Below are 27,834 nucleotides of genomic sequence, written 5' to 3' on the forward strand. Positions count from 1 at the left end.
AAACCCAGCTCCTCAAAACCCAAAGGGAGCACCTTCTGCTTTGAAATCCAGATCTAAACTCAAGCACTAAATTAAAATGGGGTTTTTTTTTTGGGGGGTGGGTATTTTGTTGCACAGCCACACAACGATCCAGCCAGCTGAGGTGTCCCCAGGGAAAGCCACCAAGAACCCACCCCAAAAGAAAAGACTCACACTGGGAAGTCAAGCAGGCTGTGATTTACTGGGACAACAACACTTCTGCAACAGAGAACACGACTGTGCTGAGGCACCTGGCCAGCAAACCTGCAGCACCATTGAGCATCACCAGCTGGGGACCTGGAGAGGTGACACCAGAGCAGAGACTGGAGGGATCCTCCTGAGGACCCTGAAGAGCTGACACTGAGAACAGAGACCAGAGGGATCCTCCCTGGGACCCCGGAGAGGTGACACCACAGCAGAGACCAGAGAGTTTGTTCACCCAGGAGAGGTGACACCAGAGCAGAGACTGGAGGGATCTGCCTGGAGACCCTGGAGAGCTGACACTGAGAGCAGAGACCAGAGGGAAGCTCCTGGGGACCCCAGAGAGGTGACGCCAAGTGCAGAGACCAGAGGGGTGCTCGGGGTCCCCACTGTCCCTCCCATCTGCTCCCCAGACATGCAGACACAAGACAGAAGCCTGGTGGGACATGGCAAGGCTGCTCCATGCCAAGGAAAGGAGTGAAAGGCAGCAGGTTTTGGATGGGCTCCACGGGCATCACAGCCATGCCAGAGACAGAGACGTGTGATTCCCTCCATAGGCACTTGATCCTTCAATCCCAGGTGCCCCTGCTCTGCCTGTGAAGCTTTGAAGGCACACATTGGCTGCAAGGGGTCTCACAAACTCCCTCTGGGATTGCAGGGGGGCTGAGGGAGCCCAGCACCGTGTGGATGGGATGGGGTTTGGTCCCAGTCTCCAACTGGCTCAGCTTGTTGGTGCATGGCTGGGCTTGATTCTCCTGGCTGTGTCAGCAGGGCTGCTGTTCAGATGGTCATTCCCAGCCCAGATTCCCTTTGATCCATGTGATGAGCATGTTGTCAGATGTTAATCTTCCCTGGAAGCCATCTGAGATGGCAGGAGCCAGTCAGGAGCCTCAGGAGAGCAGGGACTCAGGGCTGGGGGGCTGCAGCAGGGGCTTGGCAGCAATTTGGGACTGGGAAGAGGCAGCCAAGCACAGACAGGGCAAGTGGAGTAGGCAGCAAGATCTGCTCTGGGAACCAGAAGGAACCAGGATCAGAGGAAACTGCTGTAGCTGGAAGTGCTGCTCCAGCTGAAAATAAATAGCAAGAGCAGCTGAAGGTTCCCTCCCAGGCTGAGTGCAGGATGGAGCCTGGACTGCTCCATTCACAGGGTTTGCTCTAATAAACACACACAGCCCTGCAGCAGAGGAGCTCCTTGAAGGCTTGGAGGTGTTTCCTTAAGGATTGGTCCCTGCTCCTGCACCCTCAGTAATCCACCCAAGCCTCCCTCCTCACCCTCTCTACACACTGCCTGGGTTGTAGCACAGCAGGTTGAACTCCAGGTTTTCATCCCAGTGCCGGAGGAGCACAAAGAGCTGCTGGGCTGCAGCTTTCACTGTGGCCAGGCTGGACCCCTCCGGGAAGTCCTGCCCGCTCAGCCACAGGCTGGCTTTGGCAGCCACCAGCTCCCACTCGATGAAGTAGGAAGCTGAGCTGTGCTCCAGCCAGGCCAGGGCCACCGCCGTGGCCCAGAGCATCCCCTCGGGCTCCGTCTGCTGCTGCAGCTCCACGTGGAGGAGCAGTGCCTGCACCTCGGAGCCATCTGTCTCCGAGCCCCGGCCGCTGTCGGCTTCCCACTCGGCCGAGCCCAGCGCGCTCTCCGGGGAGGAGAAGCGGCGGACGGTGATGGCCGGGGGGGACAGTTCCTTCTCGGCTGCCAGGGCTCTGGAGATGTTCTCCACCGCGCTGCCCGAGGAGTGCCGGAGGCGCCCGCTGTCCTCCGTGTGGCTGCCGGGGCCTTCCAGCACCACCCCCCGAGCGGTGTCTCTGCTGGTGGGACTCTCCCCGTGCCCATCGGGGCCCAGGAGCTGCTGGCTGGAGCCAAAGCTTTTGTGCTCCATGGAGGGACTGGTTTTCTTGGTGTTGTAGGAGCTGGAGGGGCTGAGGGACAGGCGGTGGCAGGCGAAGGGCGACGTCCACTTCAGCTTCTCCATGGGGATGTTGACGGCACTGCAGAAGGCCGAGTTCAGGAGAAAGGCACCACAGGCCAGCTGCAGGGACACCTGCAAGGGATGGTGGGCACACAGGGAAGCTCTGAGGCACCAACCACTTGTGGGAAGTTCAGGGAAAAGGTGTGGATGGGTGGAGCAGTTCTCTGTCTTTGAGCAGACCACTGGACGTGGTTGTCAGAGACAGCAAGAGGAAAGATGCGGGGGCATCCTCCCTCTGCTCCCCTGCAATGACCACGCAACCCCAACAAGACCCAGGAAGGAGCTGCTCACCAGGGGAAGGTAGTTCATGCTCTCATTGTCACCCTCAGAGCTGGCTTTGCTCCCTCTGTTTGGAGATTTACTCATGAACCCTTTGGCAGCTCGAACCAGCAGCCTGGTTTTATTGAGGGTCAGCCTGAGGAGGATAAAAAGGTGACTGTAACCTCCATGCTCCTCCTGATTCCCACCCTCTCCTCCAAAAGCCCTCCCCGGTCCCCAGACAGTGGCATCATGCTGGGTCCCAGCTCTGGCTGCTGTCCCTGGACATCCTTTCTCTCTCCCCCTCACTTGTGTTCACTTCAGACCCAGGGAGGTAAAAGGCACCTGCTAAGGTTGAGCTGGTCCATACCTGGCAGCAAAAAGCCTCTCGATGGATTTTTGGGCTTGTGCAGAGGAAGCAGACACGCTCTGGAGTGGCCCTGGGAAGAAACAGAGCTGGGGGTAAATGATATGCTACAGGAGGGAGAAAGGGAGCACAGTGTCCTGGGACATGGGCAGGCTTGTCCATCTGCTGAGTCTTTGGCAAAATCCTTCCTCTCCCCTTGCCTCATTTTTCCTGTGTGGATAATAAAACTCCCACACCTCTTAAAAATGAGCCTGGGGGAGATTTATACCAACAGCTGCATCAGGTTTCATCCTTTGTACCCCAAAAAGAGTCAGGTCTTGCGTTCACAAGCCCAAATAGGTCGTAAAGTTTTATAAAACCCCCCAAAACTCAGCAAAATATTTGGTCAAGAGCCCAGATACCCAAGAGGACTTGATGCAGCTGCACCCTGGCAAGTGCCACCAGCTCTTTTCCTACCTTCAGGGAGACGACAACGCTCCCAGGCAGAGGAGGGAGGGGTGCTGGAGGGGGACAGGCTGCTCTCCTCGGCATCTGGAATGGAGGAGCCACATCAGGAACACCACCCAGCTGAAACCCCTGCCGTGCCCCTGCTGCCGGCACCGCCGCTCTCCCTCCCCGCGGCATCATCGGGGGAATGAGCCTCATCAGGGCCACGTTAACTCAGCTGCAGCTCTGACAGTGCCAGACAAGGTCCAATCCAACTCGTCTTCATTAGTGGAGGATTTGGTGACAAGCAAGTGTCTCACATCCCCTTGCCTCTAATTACACCCGTTTCATCCCCCGTGTTATCTCTGTTACGGCTGCCAATTAACTTCCAAGGACTGTCAGCAGCATGACCTGTGATTTCAGGGTTTCAGGGTAAATTGAAGCTTCTTCCCCATTTGAGGAGATGAGCTCCAGCCAGACACGTGTCTGGTGAGCAATGCATCCGAAGAAGAAGGCAGAATTAAAAAAGACCAGAGATGTTCCAAACCACTGAGATCTGTATCACCAGGAAGGAGACAAAACCCCAGGGAATCTTACTCGTGCTGTAAAATCTATTGTCTCCATTCTGGCCACAAGCTGACTGGGGACGTCCAGGGGAAAGGCCACGATGCCTTCTGTTTCCTGAGCTCAGGCTCCTCTGGTTGCCTTGCTTGGATGCTGCCCCTTGGCACGAGAGAAGGGAATGGCCAGGGTTAGAGAGGGACTGGCACACACACGATGGCAACAAAACCCACAGGATGATGCGTTTGGTCAGGAACTGTAGTGACAGGACAAGGGGGAATGGCTTCAAACCAATGGAGAGCAGGTTTAGATTAGGTATTAGGAGGGAATTCCTCCCTGTGAGGGTGGTGAGGCCCTGGCACAGGTTGCCCAGAGAAGCTGTGGCTGCCCCATCCCTGGAAGTGTCCAAGGCCAGGTTGGACAGGGCTTGGAGCAACCTGGGACAGTGGGAGATGTCCCTGCCCATGGCAGGGGGTGGGACTGATGATCTTCAAGGTCCTTTCCAACCAGACCATTCTGTGGTTCTCTGGGCATCTTTGGGCATCCAGGCCTAAGAGTGGACCTTTTCCCTGGCCATGGGAAGAGGTTCTTACCACCAAGAGCTCAGCCATGGCCTAGGGTATGTAGTCTGGTGCAGCACTGAGATGTGGCTTCACAGGGTTTACCCCGAGCCAGGTTTCTCAGTGACACTCTCCCTCCCAGGACGTTTCACACCACGTTACCTGTGTGGGTGTACTGGACCAGGGTGGGCAGGTAGGAGCTCGTGCTCAGATCCACTGGCACAAACGCCGTGTACTTGCTGATGACATTACAGGCCTTGCTGGTGTGGACAGCGTTGAGCTGGTACCGCCGCCCCGACCCTGCCAGGGAGGGACACCAGGCTCAGAGTCCAGGCCACACCTTGAATCCAGCTCCCAGACCCAGCAGAGACTGTATCCCTGTACTGCTCTAAACTCTGCCTAAAATGTTTCTTCTGCTCTTATTTTACATGCCCAGATACACTCCATGGAGGAGAAGTTTGACAAGACCCAGGGACGTGCAGCCCAGGGCACTGATGTGTGGCTGCTGCTGGATCCTCAGAGTTTGATGCCTCCTCCCAGCTCCTTAAAAATAACCATGCTACCTGATGCATGAAGCAGAGGAATCGTAGAATCATGGAATATACTGAGTTGGAAGGGACCCACAAGGATCACTGAGCTCCGCTCCTGAGGAGTGTGAAGGAGCACAAGCTCAGGCATGCTGATGTGCAGAAGCGGGAGAAAAACACAAGGCAGCTGGAGGGAGCTATCATTTGGGAGCTGTGTGAGACATTCCCTAATACTTCACCACTTCCAGCTCTTGCTTTAATTCCTGAGGCTGCTGGAAAGCCCCCCAGATGCCGGGCAGGGTGTGCCTGCAGCCAGCAGTGTGTTACCGTGCTCGATTTCACACTCCTTCTCGGCCAGCTGCTCGAAGTCCCGGATGACCGACTTGGCTGCCAGGTGGTGGAAGGTCTCACTCCACAGGTCTGTGTCCCCGTCCCCCTGGCTCTCCCGCTCCCAGAGGAGAGGGCGGATGTCAAAGGGAACTTCCCACTGCACGGGCTCGTTGTTCCTCAGCCCCTTCACCACCGCCTTGCAGAGGGTCCTGGGGGAGCCGCAGGCAGCGCTGGTGTCCAGGTCCTGTGGCTCCCATTCGGAGGAGGTCTCCATCTCGAACGTGAGGGGTGGATGCTGGGCAGACTCTGCGGAGAGGGGAGAGGCAGATCATTAATCACATCCCCGGGAGCTGAATTCCCCACCGCCGCCAGGAAACCGTAATTAATCCTCCCTAATTTTCGCCCGGTGGCACTCAGAGCAACGCCAGTCCTCCTGCTCCGCCAGTTACCCGGCTCCCCAGGGCTCCGGCTGTCCGACGAGGACCGCAGGCTCACACTGGCATCAAGTGCTTCAAAGCCCCTTCCTGGAGTCTGCTGCAGCCCATCCAGCACTGGCGGGGAGTTGGTGTCGTGGCAGAAGGACACACAGCCGTGGTGGAGCAGGGATGGGCGCCTGGCACCTGTGCCACGGATCCTGGTGGCAGAGCCATGAGGGCTGGCTGGGAAGGGCTGAGAGCAGAGCAGATGTTAGGGCTGGATCAGCTGCAGCTGATGGCAGGACCTGCTCTGTCCTCCCTGATCCCTGGGATGGACCTGCTCTGTCCTCCCTGGTCCTTGCATGGACCTGCTCTGTCCTCCCTGATCCCTGCATGGACCTGCTCTGTCCTCCCTGATCCCTGCATGGACCTGCTCTGTCCTCCCTGATCCCTGCATGGACCTGCTCTGTCCCTTCTGATCCCACCTGCTCCCTGCCCGACCCCAGCATGGGATGCAATCCTGCACACACACAAGTCCTTCCCTCTCTGCCCACCCTTGGCTGGAATTCGTGCCCAGAGCCCTCCATCAGACCTGCAGTGTGTCCGTCCCCAAGGGACCCTGGCCCCAGGGGCTCCTTCCCCAGACATGCAGAAGGTGAAATATGATTTTCATCCCTCCAGACATTTTAATGACTTCACTTGGGAACCAAAGGAAAGAAGAGAGACAGAAAGATCAAGGACCAGTTGCTTAGTAACGAAAGGAGAGAGGAGCAGGGGATGGGAGAAGGGAATTTTTATCTTTTTTTTTTTTTTTTAATGAGTCTATTTCTCCACTTTCAGGAGACATGAATCCCCCACTCCAGCACCTCTGGTGTCACATCCCACACAGATGTTCCCCTCTGCAAGCTCTGGGTTTTATTCTTGTCCCCAGGGCTGTGGGAAGGTCCCCTAAACCTGACAGACTCTCTGTTTTCCTAGCACAACCCCAGTGATGGACAGAGATGGTAGAAAGTGGTGGACCTCCATGCTGGATGAAAGAATATTTTCTCTGGATGATACATGACCTCCATCACCACATAATTTTTGGTGCTCTATGAGTCCACCAGCAAAAATGGGAGGCTGACAGCTCCAGGAGCTACTTACCAAGCTAATATTGAGATATTTAAAAGCAAACTGCTCAAAGAAGCCCCTGCCAGACCCTTTCCATTCAAAACCTGCTCCTTCTCCTGCCTGAGCTCTCCTCCCAGCCAGAGGAAGCCAGCTGGGAATAGAGCTGGGGGTTTAGGCTGCCCATTGCTGGCACTGACCTTTCCTTCCCAGCACGGTGCGTGTGGAGAGGAGCTGAGGGCTTGCCTTCACACCCCCGAAAATGTCAAGCCCTGGCAGCAGGACCGGGAGCTGGGAGAGCTGCTGGGAGCCCTGGCAGCAGGAGGGAGAGCAAAAGCAGGCTGCATTTAATGAAGAGCAGGATGGATGCTGTTAACCATTTGCTGCCCTCCAGAGGGGAGTCGTTTCCATCCCTGCCCTCGCACTGAGCATCCCAGGAGCAGGAGGATGCTCTGTGGACCTTTCCAGTACAGGGAAGATTACTGGTACCCCTAAAACCTACCACTGCTCACGTTCACCACCCTCCCTGCTGCAGCTGGAAGGCAGAGGTCTCATCCCTCCCTGTGGAGCACAGGCCCTGCTCCCCCTTCACCCCCTGATCTCACCTCCCACCCCTCTCCCAACGATCTCTAACCCGCAGCATGAGGGAAAAGAAAGCCCCAAACATCCCTCACTCTGAGTTTCCATGGGAACTAAAGTGCTGCTGGTCTTTCCAGCCCTGCAGATGCTGATTGCAGAGCAGAGCATCCCAGTGATGCCAAGGATGGGAGGAAATCACCCTTCCCATAGATGAGTTGTAAAATCTTCCCAAATTCCCCCTGCTGCGGGCAGGGGACATAACCCTGTTCAGCAGATGTGTCATCACACAGGTCCACATCTCGCCCTAATGCTGCACAAGGCTGTGGATCCAGCTGGGAATCTGTTTTGGCACCGAGTTCCTTTTCCCTGCAAGGCACAGAAGTGCCACAGCCTTGCAGTGAGTTTGAATCCCAAATTGCAGGGAGACAAGAGGGAGCAGAGGAGCAGCAAGGTGAAGCACAGGCCACTCAGGGTGAGGGGAGAGGAATTTAGCAGGGCAAAGCTGGGCTCCCACGGGGAGGGACTGCTGTGGGATATCAGGATGGCACTCTGCTCTCTGCTTGGCTCGTTTCCCACGTGTTTGTGATATGCTGCAGAACTGTATCTATTATCTATATCTTAGGACTAGTGTGAGCCACACCCTTTCCCTGGCTCTGATTGCTTCCTGCTGCTCCTTGCTGGCTTCCACCTGCAGGTAAACCCTCTCCAGGGATCACCTACCTGGAAATCCACCTGCCAGGGGTCGGGGCTGACCTGCTGCAGGTCCTGCAGGTGGGTTTTCCGAAGGGGGTTTTTCACCAGGGCTGTGCTGGGATCACTGGCCGCGGGCACCTTCCTGCCAGGCTTGTGGTCAGCGATTTGGGTGGTGCTGTATGCTCGTCTCCTGGAGGAACCCTTCACATCCATTCCTGAATGTGGGAGAGAGGATCAGCTCTGCTCCAGAGCGGGATCAGCCGGTGCCATCCCCCCTTGGCTCACGGTGGGAGGCAGAGGGCCCACCCCAGGGTCCTCCCGGGACTGAGGGGGCCACCCTCAGCCCTGCAAAGTTTTAATGAAACCACAAAAGGAAGTGGGAACACTCAAAATTCCTGTGGATGTTGAGAGAGCAGGTTGGGGAGGTTTCGTCTGAGCAGTTTTCAGACAGAAGAAGCCTGACTGCATTTCCCCAAGCCTCCCTGGAGAAGACAAAGGGTTTACTAATGAAATTTAATTAGTGCAGACATTCTCCTGTCAGAGCAAGAGTAAAATTTGCCTTGGAAAGACATGATTTCTCATTGCTTTTGACAAGTTTGAGGGGATGCACAGCACAGCTCCTCTCTAAATATAAGGGAATAACATCCCGTGAGTAACAAAGGTTTCCCCAGCTGCTTTATGCCAAATGCTGCTGACACAAACACCCACTCAAACCGTGGTGGGGAGGGGGGACACCCTGGGGACAGGGTTTGGGATCCATTCCCCCCCTCTCCTGACTGGGAAGATGTTTTGCAGGTGCAGGGATGCTCTAGCAGAGCTACCCATTTGCTCACTGCACTCCTTCACACACTGCTTGGGAAGCTTGTAAATAATTATGTGGTCAAAGCCAAAGCTTTGAAAATCTCCAGGGTATCCAGCTCTCCAGGGCTCCCCTTGATTTCCTGACAGGTTTGGATAAAACATCCAAACCAAACAGACTCGCTCAAGCCCCAGGAGATCTGTCATCCCTCCTGCAAACTCCTCTGGCTCTTTGTAGCTGAAGACACTTATTTATCAGGGGAGCAAATCGGGGAAGCAGCGACAGGAGCTTGATTAGGGAGACAGGGCCATCACACCCACGCGTGTACAGAGGGAACTCTGACCCGTGTCCGTGTCCGACTCTCCCCCGGGATCTCTGCCCACCCCCAGGTGGTCGGGGGAGCGCTCGGCAGGGCAGGAGCCCTCCGACTCTCTGGAGTGATTCCAGCTGTCCACGTCTGCTCCCTCCTCCTGGGAGTGAAAGAAGACAGAGCTGCCCGACTCCTGGGAGCGCATCGTGCTGTAACACCGCCGCTTGTCCTGTGGGAAAGCAGAGAGAGGGAACAGGTCCCACCAGCACATCCATCAGCCAGATCCCAGCCCCTGGGCACCAGCACCCTCATCCACTACTGCTCCCCAAAGTCTCATCCACCACCTCTCTTAAGGACAGAGTCAGGAAGAAGGAAACACCTCCTGGCCGTGCGCAGAGCTGAGACACTCGTGTACACAGACCCCAACACCCCTCACCTCCAGGGCAGCCCCACACTTGTGGGACAGCCCCATGGACTCACGGATCTGGGGTTGGAGAGGTACAGGGAGGTATCACAGATGACGCCATAGCCAACCAAGTGGTCACCAGGGAACAGGCAGCTGGTGCTGACAGGGGAAACCAAGACCTTGGTGCTCTCGGGGAAGACCCACTCCACGGACACGTCGCTCAGGACCGGCGCCATCGCCTTCTTCAGAGACCTGATCATCTGAGGCAGGGAGCAGAGGGGAGAGGGGAAACAAGCAGCTGCATGCTGTGTGTGCCATGGTGCACGTGCTGTGTGCTGCAGGGAAGGGGAAGATTTCTTCAAACAAATCCATCAGCTGATTCCTACCCTCTCCTGGCAGCCTGATCCCTCTTGCTCTACTCCATACCCCTCCCAGCACCCCCAGCCCCTCGGCATGGCCACACTTGGCAGTGCTGGGTTAATGGTTGGACTCAATGATCCTACAGGTCTTTTCCTATCTAAATGACTTTGTGATTCCATGATTCTTTACCAGGGGTAGGTATTGATGGAACACGGGGCTCATCCTGCACGTGCTGCTGGCTCAGAGCAAGGTGGGAGCTTGTGGCCAGAAGTATCTTGCAGCATCCCCTGCTCCCACCCAGCACCCAGGAAAAGCTGTTGATCCTCACTTGTCCAAGCCCCATCCCTGCCCTGAGCCATGACATTCACACACAGAGTGACAGCACCAATATTTTTGGAACAGCTCCTTGCTGGCACAAGCCACTGCCAGAGATCAGCAACGCTCTGCCAATCATACATGTGGAGAAGACCAACATCCGTGAGTAGCTCATGGACAAACCTATCAGGGAGCCATCCACAGGAGCTTCTCTGCACGCCAGGGGAAGTGAGCACCGGATTTTGAGGCAGAACAGCTCCAATATTCCCTGTTGTTCCTTGTTTTTTTTCACAGGCTTGGGAAGACACACCAGGCTGTGCTTTATAAGGCCATTAATTGATGCCTCAGACTGCTGAAGGCACAGAGCTGCACAGCCTGCAAAGCTCTTATTAATAGCTCGATAAAAACCCTCTCTCTTCACTGTCTTTGCTTTTAATTTACATCAGAAATGTTGATGCCATTCTGTCTTACAGAGCTTTTTGTGTGCTCCAGGTTCCTGCAGACGTGGGGGTTGCTGAACTCCTCATTTTCAAATCAAGAAGGCAGGAGCTGGCTTTTTAGAGATATTTAGGAGCTAAAGACCCAATTCCCTCTGGGTCTAGTCATGCAGCGGGTGACAAGCTGGGCACTGTGCTTTCACCAGGGGACAGAGCTGAATTCGAGGCACACGGGTTTACTCTTCACGGGGGGAGTGGAAACGAGCAGGCTTTAAAGCCGGCTTAATGTGCAAAGCTATCGCAGCGCATTCCTCTCCCTCAAACCCCGGCTCCTTCTCGCCCGAGCAAAGCCAGGGCTGAGCCTGACTTCAAAACTAATTGGCTGCTCTGATGCCGGTCCCTCTGCCCTCGCAGCAGCTGCCTTTGAAGCCAGAGCTGCTGTATCGCGGCTATCGCGTTTCCCCAGCCCCACGCAGAGGGTAAACACACCCTCCCACTCCCTCCGACAGCCGGAGATGGAGATGCTCCTTCATCCCCTCCCGCCTCGCCCACCTGCTGCCGGGGGGGGGAGGTGGAAAGGCAGCACCAGGGATGGGGAATAAACCCGCTGGGAGCCGTGGCCTCCCCCCTCGCTGAACCAGAGCATCGTTAGAGCCTCCTGGGGCGGTCCCTGGGGAGTGAGGGGCTGTACCTTGGGCTGCAGCCTCTCTCCCTCCGCCAGGAACTCGGCAGTGCCCCTGGACACGGCAGCCAGACCCCGGACCAGCCTCCTGCAGGCGTTTGGCCCGATGCCGAAGCTGTAGCACCTGCAAAGGGAGAGGGAGAATCAAAATCCAGGGGACAAGTCACTTCCCCCAGCCCCACGCAGCTCATCCACTCCCTGCAGGCAGAAGATCCTCCCGGCTTTATCCCACTACCATGGCCAGAGGAAATCAAAGCAGCTCCTCGTAGAGGTGGCTGGCAGGAGGGTGAGAAACCTTCCAGTGCCTAAAGGAACTCCAAAAGAGCTGCAGAGGGACTTTGGATGAGGGCCTGGAGTGACCAGAAAAGGGGGAATGGCTTCAAACTGACAGAGGGCAGGGTTAGATGGGATATTGGGAAGGAATTCTTCCCTGTGAGGGTGGTAAAGCTGTGACTGCCCCATCCCTGGAAGTGTCCAAGGCCAGGTTGGACAGGGCTTGGAGCAACCTGGTCTGGTGGAAGGTGTCCCTGCCCATGGCAGGGAGTGGAAGGAGATGAGGTTTAAGGTCCTTTCCCACCAAAACCATTCTGGGATTCTATGAACCACCAGCCCCCTCCTCTCAGCAGACCCCAAACCCCTTCCCCAAAGACCAGCCTTCAGCAGTGACACTCAGGGGCTTCCCAGCAGGACCCCGAGCCCTGCCCTCCTCTGCAAACACAAACAAGCTGCTTTGCTGCCAGTTCACCTCTTTTCCCTGCTGCCTGTGGTCAATAGCACTAAAGATCCAGTAATTGTCTCTGCTCACGATTACAATAAACGTTTTCTCAAGGAAGGAGGAGCTGCTCCCCTGACTGCTCCTCTGTGAATCAGGATTCGGTTTGGGCTGAAGGCTGGAAGTTGAGCTGCAGTCCAGGCAGGAATGGCAGTGCCTGGTGGGGATGGATGTGGCAGGAAGCCAGAAGGATGGGGATGGGTGGGATATGGCATTTGGTCAGGGCAGTGGATCACTGAGAGAGAAACCACCTTCAGCAGCAAATTGCATCCACATGAGGGGCTTTTCTCTTAGGGGTTTTTAATCCTCAGCTGGCTGCAAATCCTAGGCCAGCCTCATACCCCTCTCAGATAAGGCTCTGATCTTCTTTTGAGATGGGCCATGCACATGATCCTGCCTTCCAGGGTCACCTGAGACCACACTCTTAACGCTGATCACATTTATCCCACGCCTCTGTAAGAGCCAGGAATGGGATGCCCTGTACAGCTGGGAAGCAATTAGACCTCTATGTAGCTAAAAACCCACAGAGCAGCTTCCCTGCTAAGCTGTGAAATCTGAGGGATGGAAGAGGAATGGGGATTTCTTACATTTTTCTTACGTTTTGTGTCCCTTAAAGAAGCAGAGGAGAAACCAGAACAGCCTGTGATCAGGGCTGGGAAGCCAGGCTGGGAGCTCGAGGCACAAATTAGCTGCTTTTTACATTGCTCCCTTTCAGCATATTCAATTCTGCACAGCCCCATCCTGGAAGCAGCTGGGGCCAGCCCCAGATGTGCTTTAAAAAAAAAAAACATTAAAAACAAAAAAAGGCAAGGAAGATTGTTGGCATGTCAGTCTCTCCTAGCAGGAAGCATCAGACAAGAGCTGTGAAGTTGTCAGCTCAATTATCCTGCTTTTGATTGTTTAAAAAGCATCTGAACTTCTGGGATCTGTTCCAAACCCTTTGAGGTTCTCCCATGGCTCACAGCAGCAATCTCTCCTGCCTGTGCCTCTGAAGTGGGGACGTGTGTGAGATGGGGCTGTGTCCAAGGAGAAGCACGTCCCTCCCTGTGCCGGGATTTTGGCCCCACAGGGGTGATCCCTCTGTACCTGGTGGAGCAGGAGTGGTTCCTCAGCAGCTCCAGAACCTTCCCCGTGTTGCTGATGGCCCCGTCTGTCAGCAGGAAGAGCAGTCGGGGGTGGCCCCTGTGGATGGGCTGACGGATGACCCACTTCAGAGGGGACAAGATGTTGGTGCTGCCCATATCAGCACGGATTCTCCTGATGCTCCTGCAGGCCAGGGCCAGGCTCTCCTGCCCAAAGGAGCAGTGGAATTGTCAGCACCAGCTCCCTCCGAGCACCAAGGAGCACCTCTGCTGTGGAGACAGGCTGAGGGAGTTGGACTGGGGAAGACAAGGCTCTGGGGAGACTTCAGAGCCCCTTCCAGTACCTAAAGAGGCTCCAAGAGAGCTGGAGAGGGACCTTTTACAAGGGCATGCAGTGACAGAACAAGGGGGAATGGCCTTAAGCTGAAGAAGGGTAGGTTTGGATTAGATATTAGGAAGAAATTCTTCCCTTGAGGGTGGGGAGGCCCTGGCACAGGTTGCCCAGAGAAGCTGTGGCTGCCCCATCCCTGGAAGTGTCCAAGACCAGGTTGGACAGGGCTTGGAGCAACCTGGGCTGGTGGAAGGTGTCCCTGCCCATGGCAGGGGGTGGGATGGGACGAGCTTTAAGGTCCCATCCAACCTATACCAGTCTGTGAGTCTGTGATTCTGTGAAATGTGGGTTCACCCACCTCACAATAGGCCTGACTGGCAGGAAAGAGGGTCTTAAAGGTGGATCCAAACCCGATGATGTTGAAGAGACACGTTGGCATCAGGCTCTTGAGAACGACCAACAGGGCATCCTGGGGGTGGAAAACAAACAATCATCACCCCAGGACTCTCTCTGGCTGCCACAGCTTCACCAGTAAAAGCTCTGCCTGGAGCCATCCCACCTTATTCCCACCTGCATTTGCCAGAAAACCAACTATTTCTTTCCCATGCACCGCAACGGGGACGCTGCTCTTTCTAAAGGCCCTGAGTGGTATTTGGGACCCAAAGCGGTGAGGAAAATGGGGAGTCTTTGGAAAAAAAAAAAAGGCCAACAAAGAGCTGAACAAATTTTTGTGTTTGTTTTTAAGGGATTCAATTTGTGCTGGCAACACGGTGCTGCAGCACCGAGCTGGTGGGTGAGAAGCAGAGTGTGAAATTGAGAAGTGCGACACGCAACGCATCTCAATGCCCAAACTTGCAGAAAATAAACAAACAGCTCGAAGTTACACAAAAGGAAAAGCCTCCCCCATCCCCAATTCTCTTGTATTCATAGCTGGCTTCAATTAAAATAGCTGGGAGACAACAGTTTAAAGCTATTTTCTTTACCAGAGGTGGTTATCTAACGCCTATTCCTGGGCTTTACATAAGGGAAGAGCAAATTGAATTGTCACAGACATTTGTGATGGTCATGGACAACTCCAGGACAGAGCTTTTGAGAGCAGCAACTGGGCAAGAGTTGCCCAAGATGCTCTTGAGCTTGGAGGAGCAATTATATGTCAGGAGAGGAAGCCAATTTGAAGCAAAATGTTTATTTAAAGCAAAATGTAAAGCAAAGCCTTCAAGAGCAGCTTGGTTCTTTTTAAATGCTGATCAAGGCAGACTCCTGCCAGTCTGCCGAGGGCAGCAGAAACCCTAGAGCCAGTCCCAGGAGGAGCTGCCAAGGTCAAATGAGCAGGAGCAGCCACCTTGTGTTGGCCTGTGCAGTGGCAAAGACCGAGTGACCACAGAGGGTACACAGAGAACCCGCCTGAGACCACCAGGGACGTGGTGCCAGGTCAGCCCAGCTCCCAGCTCCTGCAAGACTCAGCAGGGCAGAGCTGGAGCACTGAAAATCAGGGGAATACAAGAACAGGGCTGCCCTTTAACAAGCTCTGGAGTGCTTTAATCCAAGCTGTTATCTCAAACCTACGAGGGTGTATTTATACCACTGCTCCCAGATGGCTCCTGGGATGCTGGCTCTTCCAGATCTCAGCGCTGACATCCCATCTTGGAACTAATTACAAGGGAAAAAAATACAAATTTCCAAATGTTTCTGTTGAAGCACTTCCCAAAGCGGGCAACCCATGCCTGGTTGCTGTTTCAGCAACCAGGAAGATTTATTGCTTCTTATGGTAAATATTGATCTTGATCCTGTTGCACTCAATATCTATACAGCAACTCAATAAGGAGGGATGTTTGCTTCCAGAAAAGTCAATTCCCAGTTATTAGTGTAGTTTTGCCAGCAAGCTCGATGTACCATCACAGCCTGGCTCTTCTCCCTGGCTGCATCAGGATGGGAAAGGGACTGGCTGCAGGGAATTTAAGCCTCTGAACTTTCCACCCCAGCTGCCTTGGCCAGATGCCCTCCTGCTCCACTTGAGCCATCCCATCTCATCCCTTTGTGCATCCCTGTGGCTGCACAGCTCCAAGCCCTGTCACCTCACTCATCCAGCCATCTGAGGATGATGCAGAAGTTTCCATCAAGCAAAACCCACCCAAACCCACTAAGAAGAGCCCTTCCTGCGAGGGACTTTTGTTTGCAAGTGACAAACAAGGATGGGAGACTCAAAAGAAGGACAGTGGGTTTCTCCCTTGAGGCATCTCCTCTGAAATTTCCACTATCTCCAACGAAATATATTTTCTTTTTCCTGTTTTTACAGCACTTCTGCAATGGAAGTCCCAGCTCAGGACCTCCCAGAGAAGGGGTCTGTCCCTGCAAGGGTCTCCATCCCCATGGGACAAACCAGCTTTCATGGAGTCTGCAGAGACTGTGGTGCCCTAACCCAGCCATACTGTGAGCTGGAAAGCAAAAATCTGGCATGGGGCAGAGATCCCCAGATTCCTGAAGGTCCTGAGGGAAGGGGGTGCAACTCAGAGATATCCTGATCCCTTTGGGAACAGCCTCCCTATCCCAGGGGACCTGCCACAGCCATCCTCAGGCTCCCCAGCATCCCAGTCCTTGTTGCCGGAGGTGTCTGTCCTCCAGCAGTTCCCATGGAAACCAGAGACAGATGGGAAAGGAGATGTGTTAAAAGATGGACAAGCTCAAGAAGTGGGTCTGTGTGAAGCTCATGAGGTTCAACAGACCAAGTGCACGGTCCTGCACTGGGGTTGGTGCGGGATGAAGGGTCACATCTGACAGGGGAACCTCAGACCCACAAAACATCTTGACAAAGCCTTTCTCCAGGCCCCTTTTTATCCAGAGGTCTCAGCACATCTCCCATAACCCTCCACCAGGCTGCTGCTGTTGATTTGTGTTTGGAAAAGGGATGTTTCATGGGGTGCAAGAGGTGCCCCTCAGCAAAACATCTCCTAACCCATGGTCAGCACGTCGCTCCCCTTGGAGCACCCTGGAGGGTTGTCCCCTAGGCAGAAATCACCCAAAGCCCTCCTGGAGACAGGGAGAACTGGAGAAGGGATGCACAAAACATGCCAGCAAGAGAGGGAAATAAAACAACTTTGCATTTGATGTGCTGATAGGAAGATGAGGAAGAGAACAGGAGAACGAGCTTTGCTGCGGGTACCTAACAAGCCCCATGGTTGAGATGACTAAAGCCACAGCGTATAATTACCCCCCATCCCCTCATAATGAACACTCCTCAGCACTCAGCACCCCCACTGCTCTCTAAAATTCATCCTTTGTTGACATGCAGGTGCTTCCCCTCCCGCAGGTACCTTGACACGGTTGATGTTCCCACTGCTCATGCTCCTGCTCCGGTCTATGAGGAAGATAAACTCGCCTTGGGCATTCTGAAGGCCTGGCTGAACAGTCCTCAAGTCAGGGCAGAAGTTGAGCATGATGATGGGGTGGTGGAGGATGTCCTTGTTCAGCCGCTTCCTGATGATTTCTGTCTGCAAGAAAGAAGGACAAAGATCAAGAGGTTGATTTTTCTGCCCCATTTCACTTGCACTAGAATCAGAGTAGGGCTGTGTGCCTGAAAATGTAAGTGTGTGGCCTTCTGCAGGCCAGAATCTGCTTGTTCTGGCCTCAGAGGTGACAACACCAAGGCTCAGGGTGCACTGAAGTTGTTCTGTTCATACCTCCAGGGGAGCTGCTCCGTGGGTAAATGGAATTCCTGCCTCCTCAGTCACACATTGCTCAGGGGACAACAGCTGGCAGAAAGCCTAAATCAGGGCCCATGGCACGTACAAAAGCATTCACCCTCCCTGGAAATGTTCAAAGCCAGGTTGGACAGGGCTTGGAGCAATGTGGTCTGGTGGAAGTTGTCTTTGCCTATGGGGTGGGGGTGGAATGGGATTGTCTTTAAGGTCCCTTTCCACCCAAACCATTCTGGAATTCTACAGAGCAGCTGCACGCTCGGATGAGAACCTGGAGGAGAAATCAAAAGACCTGGCCCCACACAGCACCTTGCAAAACCAACTCTGCAAACATTTCATTAGATCCTTCCTGAAAACCTGGTTCATTAGCACAGCCTTGCATCCCACCGAGGCACACCGGAGTTTTTCCTCCATGGTCACTCACTAATGAAGCAAGAGATGCAGCTGGTGTGCTGTGCTCACTGCTTCAGTTCATTCCTGCTGCCTCTGGTTTGCTGCTTTTTCTGCCCAGCTCTTTTATCACTTTTCTTTGTAGGGATTGAAAGGCTTTGGAGAGTCAAACCGGTCATTGTGGCCACCGTTCAATGGAACCCACGTGATCTGTCTCTGCACTGCACACAGCTCTAATGGCCCTGCATTTTTCCCTCCTTCTATTTCAAGTATTCATTACAATGGGATAAAATTAAACTGGTGAAAACACCTTGTGATGGGTTTATAATGTGCTATTACATGTGTATCAAGCTGTCGTGGGTTCACGGCCTCAGCTGCTCTCGAGGGAGCTCGGCCACCCCACATCACCCCTGGGTCTGAGGGTGGAAACACACTCCACAACAACAGCTCAGTCCTCAGCTTTTTTTATTTGCCTGTTTTCTCCTCTTTCTGACTGCTCCTCTCGTTGGTTTCACCGGCAGTAAATCAGACCCCAGATAACCAGGCTTGTTTTCCCTGGCCATGAGTCATATTCCTCGATCTACGACCCAACGACCCGCCTTTATTTTATGTAACTCACTAACTCAAGAGTCCCTGTGGATCAACACTTGCAAGAGCTCTGCTTTCAGCTCTGCTGCCCCAGTGCTGCTGCTCTGACCCTGTGAAAAGACGGGTCTCACTCACAGGAACAAGCACCTCGCTGCCACCTCAGCTCTCGCTTGTCCTCTCGTACTTTGGAGTATAAATAATCAGACATGGGGAAATCAAAGAGCTTTTTCTATCCTCATTTTCCTGCAGCCATATGTCATCATTCCTGGTTTATCACATTTCAGACCACGGGGATCCTTGCTGCCTTTGTCCAAGGACTGAATTGTGGTCCTAACCTACCTACAGCACTCCCTCTGATGCTCTTGGAGATCCATGACATAAAATCCTTGTGTGCTTGGGCTAAGCCCATATTTTGGGATTTCTCACTGACTTTGGAGGGAATTTAACAGGCAAGCCTTCAGAAAACAGCTTCAGAGCTGCTACTGCAAGTCAACCAGAAAGAAAACATCTCCTCCTCACCTCTCTTTCGTTCCCCTCCACCCATTATCCAATTACAGTAAACTAATCAGATCATATTGAGGAGAGTTGATTCCAGTGTGCATCCATCCCCACCACCCTGCAGCTGACAGCATCCAAGCCTTTTGCATAACAAACCAGAGGAGCAAAATTAATTATCATCTACTGCTGAAATTTCTGGGCTAATTTAATTTAAGCTGAGAGGTGCCCAGTGTCCTGCTCTGAGCAGCAATTCCAGTCCATCATCCACTCCAGACATTTTGGGCATTTCCTCTGCTCCCTACAGTTGTTTCCCAGCCCTCTTGAGGAACAGATGGGTTTCCTGCAGGGAAATGATCCCCCCTTAGATAATTTGACGTGCTAAAGACAGAGGAATAATTAGGGAGCATCCAAGGCGTAGCGTGGGAGTTCCATCTCGTTCCACACTCAACACAGTTAGAGGAGCACACGCAGTCCCAGCCCTGGGAGAGGGAGTGGAGGGCAAAGGGAAGGAGAGGAAGTTTGACGGGTTTCTGGTGACAGAAGAAGTCACAGGAGCTCAGGGAGCCATCCCTGCAGCAGGTCCAGGATTTCTGCCAAGCAGGGCCCAGGATCAGGCATATGGAGAAGGAGTTCAGGGAGAAATGAGCATCTCTGGGTGCACAGAGAGCTCTGGGGTGTGTAAAACAGGCACTGACACCTTCAGCCCCGGGCTGTGGTCACACAAGCACAACCTGTGCCTTAGGGGAAGACGCCCACCCTGGAAACTCAGAGGGCCCTGAGCTGCTCCCAGACACGCTGAGGTTCTGGGCTGTCACTCATTCCTTCAGAACTGCTGGAAGACAAGGCACAAATCCCAGCGCAGATATTTTTCTCTTTGCTGCTCAGCAGAACAAAGAGAAGTTTCTCCTACCTTGTCTCCAGTTCAGCTCATTATTCCAAGCAAAATCACTTCTTTCTCTCTGACAGATATCCAGAAACAGTAAACATTTACTGAGCAATTAAAAGAATATTTTATTCTGTGTCATTGCAATAATTATAATACCCTTAATGCTATCACAATGCACCTCTCTAATTATGCTATGCTAGACTAGCACTAATTATACACACAATAACCATCTCAGAGCTCCTTCCACACTCAGTTTATCAGCAGCACTGCTGAATTTTCCCCTCTTCCTTCACACAAGCCCCTCTCCGAAGGAGGATCTTGCAGAGCTTAAAGGGACAGTATAATAAGTGGTGCTGGCAACAAGGAATCATTTGCTAGCTCAGCTCCAGTCCAGGGAAAGCCTCAGCTAACACCTGCAGCTTTTGTTTCTCACCTTTTTCTCGGCACTGGGGTCTTTCTTAGTGCCTTTAATGAAATCATTCTTCCCCTTCAGGTGTCGTTCGTACTCTGCAGGTGTCATGTCGCCTTCTTCCATTAAGATGTGAGGCATGTGGGGCTCTGGAAATGCAAAGAATTGAGTGAAGAATAGCCTTGGCTAAACTTTGCAGCCTGGGAAAACAGGAATATCTTTGAGCTTGGGGAGCACTGAATACCTTGAGAGACTCTGGAATTACCTCCTAAGGAAGCCTGACCCTGACAATATTCACAAAACCAGCGCTGATCCAGCTGTGCCCAGAGCCACAGACGAGGATCCCAGGAAGGGGCAAGACCAGCAGGGAGGAGGCAGAGCCCACCTACCGCTGGGATGGATGAGGATCTCCACGGGCCTGTCGAAGGTGTGTTTGTTGGCCAGGGTGATCACGATGCTCTTGGCGGAGCGAGCCGAGGGGTCGGCGTCCGCTCGGATCTCATGGGTGGGGCTCTCGACGCCTGCCCAGGAAAACCAAGGTGCCGTTGGGGTTTGAGGGTTGGGAAGACCAGGGAGAAGAGATGACAGGGCGGTAGAGGACAGGAACCCGTGTTGGCATCAGCCCTGTGCTGGTAAATCCACCTCAGCAGAGCTAACTTGTCAAAATAGATCCCGCACTGAGGGGCAGTGAAGGAGGAAGAGTGTGGATGTTGCCTTGAGGAGGGGATAGACCATCCCAGTGCAGCAGGATGGCACTGGTGTTCCTACCTGCCAGCAGGCACGGCCCCCGAATCTCCAGGTGGAAGCTGAACTCGTACTCAAAGGGGTTGGTGGCCTCACTCTCCAGCAGCTGAGCCAGGCAGAACCTGCTCCCTTGATCCGGGCTCCCTGATCCACAGTGCTGCTTGTCCCTGCCAGTGAGATGAGCCCAAATAAACCCTATGAACGAGTTCTATCCCCCCAGGATAGAGGTTTGCCAGAGGAAGAGCTTGCAGCAGCTCTCCAGCCTCCCAGAGTGACAACAAAGTCCTCCTTGGCCAGACCTGCATCCCCCTGGATCAGTCCCAGCCAGAGCCCACCCCTGGTTTTCCGTACGTTTGGAGCTGGTGGCTGGAAGGGCTGCTGGAATTCTCCAGGCTGGGCTGGGGGACCCTGGGGACACACACAGCTGGCAGAAGGACCCTCACAGCCCCACTGGGCGTAGTCTGCAGCTCAGAGGAGGTGCTGATGAAGATGGAGATGCTTTCCAGGGGAGGAATCATGCCCAGGTTAGCCACAAAAACAATCCTCTCCAGGTCCTCATCCATCAGGATCCTTCCTGCACAGAGACAGGACCACACCAGGAGGACATGGTGACACAACAGTGGAAAACAGTCCCCCCATCTCTGGATCAAACACCCGAAGCAGCCCCCACTGCACACATCAGCATTGTCTAAAGAGCTCCAGCCTTCTGCATCACTCCTTTGGCTGCCCAGAAGCAGCAGTGCTTTCCAAAACAGATAAGACTGACATTTCTGGCAGGGACACAAGCACCACAACAACTCAGCCTTTCACAAGGAGCCCCCTCGATGCCACGGCATATGCCAGCCAGCCGCCCCCTGCCACCACCTCCCCATTCCTCTTGCCATCCTTTTCTCCCCCACATTCCCTAAAACACCCTCCACCTCCTCACCTCTTCCACTGGGGAGGCTGCAGCTGTCCAAGTAGGTGTCATCTATCTTGGCTTTGTCTTTGATCTGCACCGTCACCACGCGCCGGGACACGGCCGCCTCGAAGCCCACGACGGCCGTGCCCTCATCCAAGGGGAACACAAAGAGACCTGCCAGCCAGGAGGGGCTTTAGCAGCACCAGCTGCTTCCCTGGACCCACCAGCCAGCACCCTCTTGGCACTTGCCAGGGATTTTTCACACCTAAAAAATCGCAGTCTCGGACATAATACACTTGGTTGCTCTTCCCACCAGCATCTGAAGGTTTAAGGCATGCACAGAGACCCACCACTGCTACATGCCTGGCTCTAAAGTTCCCTTCCCGAGCTTTACTCCTTGAAACTTGCCTTCCAAAGCCTGGGGGTCTGGGTTGTGGTAGGTGAGCAGGGCTGTCATCCCGAAGGCGTAGCCGCTGACACAGGATGTCACCTCCGACCTGGTGAGGGGCAGCGGGGAGAGGGTCGCCCGGTTAATCAGCCCTGGCATCTTCCTGAGGGTCTGATGGTGATGGTGGGGAGCTGGAGAGAGGTGGAAAGGTGAGAGTGAATGAGAAGCACCAAGTGCCCAAAATGTTTGTGTGCCACTGTCACCTCATGTGGTTTTTTTAGCAATTCTGAGGACAGAAAGGTGAGTGACACCGGAGGGGACGAGACCTGGGCTTGGTGGCTCCACTAAGGGGATGGGGACAGAGCAAGACTTGGTGGGAACACACATGGCAAACCCATTTCCCATATCCCTGCTGGCACAAGGGATCAAACCTGCCTGGCTGGAGACAAGTGGCTCCAGAGATCCACACTCGTGTATCTCCCCAGCTCTCACACTGCTGGAGTCTGGGCAGAACAGATTACCATCCTTTTTTTATCCCTCGTGCTCCTCATTATCCATCCAAAATGACAACTTTCTCCAGGATAAGGCTAAGATCCTGAGAGTTTTCCTTTATCCCGTGGGAAGGAAGAGCAGGCAGGCAGAGTCAGGCATCCTCATCCTCGCTGCATTTCGGGGAGGTGCTGCCCCGCATCCACAGATCCTTCCTGCACAGGCTGACTCATCCCACGCTGTGCTCAGCCGAGACATTCAGATGCAAAGTGGCTCCTTCTGCCAATTACATTCCAACTCTTTTCCCCGAGCAGGTTTTCCTCTGTTCCAGCTCCTCTCCTCCAAGCCCGAGGGTTTTAAAGGAGACCTTTCAGGTGGCTTTCAGGGCCACATCCCGCTCCCCCGGGGCATCGGGAGAAGTTGCTAGGCAGCAGTTCTCCCCGGCTGGCTCTGCAGTGCTTTGTGCAGTGATTTACAAGGCCCAGGAGGAGCCAGAAGCACTGAAATACATCAGTTTCTCATTTCCTACCAGTCCTGCGTTATTAAAAACCACCTTTATATGCAAATGCCACGGAAGACGTGAGCAGCAGACATCAAGGCCACGAGCCCCACGAGCACTCGGGCAGGAAAACGGCGTTAAGAGAGGAAAAAGGGAGAGAGGTAGGGAGAGCAAGAAGGGCTGGCTGGGATGGGGGAGAGCAGCCAGGGAAACCGAGCAAAGAAAACAGCAGCAAGGATGGTGATGGAGGGCAGTAATCCCAAGGCACGCCTCTGAATCCCAGCCAACAACCTCTGCCATTCCCGATTTAATCCTCCCCTCCTGCTGCCTCAAGTGCTGCTCACGCCGGGGGCTGCCCAGGGGAGGCCAGGGGATGCATCCATGGGGTGCATGAGGAGATGCAGGAGCACGTCCAGCTCGGCTGTTCCAACACAGGAGCCCTGCCTGAGCCAGGGGAGCCCATTCCACACCGGGGTGCTCCAAGCCGTGCCAACAGGGATGTTGGAAAGTCAGGAGCTGTCAAGGCTCCACCTGCTACAGGGTCCCCTCTCTGCAGGACATGGCAGAGGCCAGCAGGACATCGGGAAGTGATTAAATGCCAGGTGGGGCACTTAAGGAAGGGGGGGGGGATTACTTTGCCTTAGGGAAGAAAGAAAGGAGGAAATAACAAGGTGAAGATGCTCTCTGTCAGCTTGGCACAACAAGAATTCATTATGGGCTGCCTGAGGCGTGAATTTGGGCTCCAGGAGGCTGTGATTTTAGCTCAGAAGCTCCCTTGGCTGCAGAGACTTAGGGCAGAGCTATGGTTGAGATCCAAGCCCCTCACCTGAGGGAGACTGGGGACATGGCTCCCATGGGAACCACTCTGCCAGCAGGGATTTCTGCATCACCTGGGCCAGGACAAGCACTAAGGGACCTTTGGTGGGATGCAGAGCCCTGTGCCATGTCCTGTATAAAGCCAGCCAGAAGAGTTCCACCTTTCCCACAGATCCCAGGGGTCCAGAAGAGCCTGCAATTAGCCCTGCCTGCTGTGCCAGCCAAAAAAACCAGCCCTACAAGGACAGGGAGGGTTTGGGGGGCTCTTCCCAGCCAAAACCCTGTGGATGGGGATGCGGCCAGCACAGCCATGGGGCTGCTCTGCACACATCGTGTCACCAACGCCATCAAGTGACTGCAGCATGGAAAAGGAGAGTGGGGAGGCTGGAGTGGGGGAGAGCGGTGGGAGAGCTGGCATCTCTCTCCTGTTTCCCCCAGGAGCCCATCACCAGCCCCCCAGCTGCTCCCCATCCTGCCTTTGCCACTCCAGGACCCGAGCTCGGTCTCCATCCAGGTCCCAGGGCTGCACCTTCAGTACTCAGCTGGCAGGACGCTGCATCCCAAAAATTACCACCAGCATCACGGCAGCACAGGGTATCCTTGCACCCCCCCAGTCCTCAGGGTGCCCTCTCACTGCCACCAAACGTGCCCTGGGGCAGGCACGGGGCCATCCCACCGACCTGCTCCCAACCCACGGCCTCACACAGCGTCTGGCATCCCGGGGAAAAAGGGAAACCACTGGTAAATACCTTCATCCCCCCCGAATACCCCACACCTGTAATCTCATCAGCTGGGGACAGACATTGTCCCACGCTCCAGACCTGGCACACCGCCGGGATGCTACTGCGTTTCCCTTTTTTTTCCCCCTTCCTTCCTTTGTAAACACTCTTTCCATGACAATCCACTGCTCTTCCTGGCCACGGAGGAGGGAGCGACGCAGTAACTAACGTGCTCCCCCCACTCCAGGCAATTCCCTCGGCCAATTCCCGTGCCCGCCTGACGGGGAAGGTGCTGATGCTGCTCCGACGTCTGCGGACGGTCCCGCTGACGTGCAGAGTGCGCAGGGCTGGGATCTGGAGCACGGGCTCCAGCCCCTCCACATGGCTGCAGGTGCCTGTCCCAGCAGGGCGAGGCTGGGGCTGAATTTTAAAGGATTGGGTTGGCAAATGCGTTCACGTGCCTGAAAAAGGGGGGGCGATGCCTGGAGCGCTGCTCAGAGCTGCCCTGGGTGTCTGCCTGTGTCTCTGAGCACTGATGTGCCCTCAAAAAAAATCTGTCTGAGCGCGTGGAGTAAAGACAGAGGCAGAATAATGCTCCTCTGAGGTGCATTTTCATGTATTGAATAGAAAAACAGAGCAAACTGTGAGCACACAGCCTGGCTTCGGGCAGGACCTGACTCCCAGCCATGCGTTGGGGTCCCAGCAGTGCCACACCACGGGGGCTGTGGCACCTACAGCTGACAACGGGACAGGGAGAGCCAAACCGGGAGCTGGAATAAAAGCCAACACAGCCACACCTAGCCCTGCTGCCTGAAGGGCAGATGTCCAGGGGCAGCCCCGGCTGCTTTAGCCCCCCAAGACATGAAGAGCCATGTGAAGCCCAGCCCCGGTGCCACACGTCGCGACAGATGCACTTTTGGGTTGCTGACTCGCTGCCCCGCCCTGCCCCAACCCCTGACCGGCCCCAAACGGGGTTGCCTTGGAGATCACATCTCCAGGTCCGAGCCAGACCTGGGGCACATCCCCACTGCTCAGCGGGTGCCTGGTTTCCTCCAGCCGGGTAAAATATTCCTTCCTCTTCTTCTGTCTCAAGCAACACTGACATCCAGTGGCTGGCCAGGATGGCAACACCCGGAGTGCCCTGTGGAGATTTACAGGTGGACAGATCCGGACAAGGGTGGTGACAAGGTGCCTGTTGCACCACAACCCTCCACCAGCATCCCTGGGCAATCCCCACGGGGAAGGGAATTCCCCCCTGTTTGCAATCCCGAGACAGGAGAAGCCCTGCACTTCCCAAACTTTCAGGGCTTTTAAGTAGAGTCACACTTGGGAATTTCCCCTGGTTTTCAAGGACAGCAGGGCTCAGGGAGAAGATGTGGGCATGCTGCTGAGGGACCCCTGACTTTACCTACCTGACCCACATCCTCTGCAGGTCACGACTAAGATATACAGGACCCCTCCAGCTGCTTTCCCCCAAAGCAGGAGGCTCAAACCTGGCCAGGGAGCTGGGATCAACCCCCAAAACATCTCTAGGAAGCACCAGGACAAATGGTGTTTTCAAAGCATACACAGCACTCTCCTGTCTGGAAGAGCTAGGGATCCAATGGCAGACCTGTGGGAACTTCCCAGGAAAAGCTACAGGAGTTTTTCTCCCACCTCCAGTCTCCCCAAACCTCAAACTGCAAGCGGGGTATCACACCTGATGGGGAAAGCAGAAAAACCTCCAGTGCAGGCCCTGGAAGGGTGACAATATGGCCCCCCACTGCCACAGGGGTGACAAAGGTTGCTGGGCAGAGACACACATCCCTTTGGGGTGTCCCCAAGGGCACCCCGAGGCCTTGGATATGGAGACTGGGGGAAGGTTGGGGAGCAGCACCCAGTGAAAGCAGCCAGGTCCTCGTTCCCAGGGTGATGCAGTGCCAGGTTGGAACGTGACTGACAGCCCTCGCAGAGACGGATTTTGGGATCTGCCAGTCATACCCCTGGCAGATGTCTTGGGCCACCAGCCTGGCCCCAGAGCTGGGTCTCAAGGATGTGGATTCACGTCCCAAGCCCCTTTCTAGAGCTGTCAATCACTCATTTCTGACACAGGGTTTAGATAACCTCTGCCTTGCCAGGTTTGCAGCTGGGGGAAAATCTCTGAGCTGAACCACAGATATGTTGTTAGCCCAGACAACCCTCTGCTGGGCTAAAATTGCCAAACTCCATAACTGGAATGCGTCTGGATCCAAGGAGACACGTAGGGCCCTCAGGAGCAGCACAGCCCTTCCCCATCCATCTCTGCCCTGATACAAGCCAGGTCTTGCTGCTTTGACCCTTACTGTTGAGATCAGCCCCCCTCACCCTGCCAAGGTCAGTCCTCCTTCCCCAAACTGTGTCCACAGCCAGGATATCCCACCTGGCTGCCCAGGAGAGCAAGAGCCTGTCACCCACAGCATCACCCCCCCCATCCATCCCTGCCCTCTGCCTGCAGGGAGATGGAGACAGTCACTACTAATGCCTGCAGAATTTTGGGGAGGGATGGGATGCTCTGGGACTCACTATCCAGCTGGGAAAAGGCAAGGCTGGGAAGCAGCAGCTTTCAAAGTGTGGGCTTGTGCCTGCAGAAATATTATGACAGGGATCTCTTCAGTGAGCTGCTTTGTGCTGGGATCGTGCACAGCCTTGGGAAGTGACACACACACACACACAGACACACACACGCACCTCACACCCACCCCTGCCGATCTAAAAAGGTGCAGGAGCAAACGGAGAGTAGCCACTGCTTTTCTTACCTTTCCTGGGAGAGAGGAGGAGGAGGAAGGGAATGGGGGGGTTGGAGCAACTTCACCCACTCTTCCAGCCCCTCTGCGGCCGGGCTGGGGGGGCAGGAGGGACAGGAGGAATCCTGAAGGCGACAGGCACGGCTGCGGAGCGCTTTTGTCTCTGGAAGACAGGGAGTGAGGGAGATGAGGAGAGAGGAAAAGGGAGGGAGAGGAGGGAGCGCCGGGGCTTGGGGTGGGGGAGCGCTGCACCACCAGCCACCTCGGCAACCGGTGGCATCACCCCCCCCGGACCCTCCCCACCGGGTAGCGGGGCTGGGGGGACCAGGGGGGTCCAGGGCGGGTCTGGAGTGGGGGAGGAAGGGTCTTACCGAACGGGCTGCAGCAACATGTGCCCCGGCGGCGAGGAGCCGAGAGGGTGTCTGGCTCCCCCAGGGGGCGGTTCTGGCTCCCCAGGGTGGCTTTCTCGCCCCCCCCCCCCGGCCACCCCACACTGTCTGGAGCTGTCTGAGTGACCACTATCATCATCATCATCATCATCATCAT

At 54.9% G+C, this 27,834-nt stretch overlaps 1 protein-coding gene across 5 annotated transcripts; it reads right to left on the minus strand.

Moving 5' to 3' along the window:
- Positions 1–201: 201 nt before the first annotated feature.
- VWA5B1 (von Willebrand factor A domain containing 5B1) lies at positions 202–27,772 on the minus strand. 5 transcript variants are annotated; one of them, XM_064678679.1, is made up of 23 exons: positions 27,660–27,772; positions 27,301–27,451; positions 22,024–22,194; positions 21,643–21,789; positions 21,066–21,288; positions 20,739–20,881; positions 20,360–20,491; positions 19,995–20,119; positions 16,816–16,992; positions 13,863–13,973; positions 13,178–13,380; positions 11,329–11,443; positions 9,600–9,860; positions 9,153–9,348; positions 8,071–8,225; positions 5,665–5,884; positions 5,213–5,521; positions 4,521–4,658; positions 3,835–3,960; positions 3,268–3,342; positions 2,815–2,884; positions 2,478–2,601; positions 202–2,258 (listed from the first exon to the last, which is right to left on the minus strand). In XM_064678679.1, exons 3-23 carry the CDS (start codon positions 22,160–22,162, stop codon positions 1,497–1,499), a joined length of 3,951 nt encoding a protein of 1,316 aa, XP_064534749.1. In that variant the 5' UTR covers positions 22,163–22,194; positions 27,301–27,451; positions 27,660–27,772; the 3' UTR covers positions 202–1,496. The 5 variants fall into 5 exon arrangements, with proteins under 5 accessions (XP_064534749.1, XP_064534747.1, XP_064534750.1 ...); XM_064678677.1 differs by having other exon boundaries at positions 8,038–8,225; XM_064678680.1 differs by having other exon boundaries at positions 8,038–8,225; positions 9,600–9,785; positions 27,660–27,770.
- Between the last annotated feature and the right edge of the window lie 62 nt (positions 27,773–27,834).

This window comes from Pseudopipra pipra, chromosome 22 (genome assembly GCF_036250125.1).
Source record: "Pseudopipra pipra isolate bDixPip1 chromosome 22, bDixPip1.hap1, whole genome shotgun sequence".
In the NCBI taxonomy this organism is placed as follows: Eukaryota; Metazoa; Chordata; class Aves; order Passeriformes; family Pipridae; genus Pseudopipra; species Pseudopipra pipra.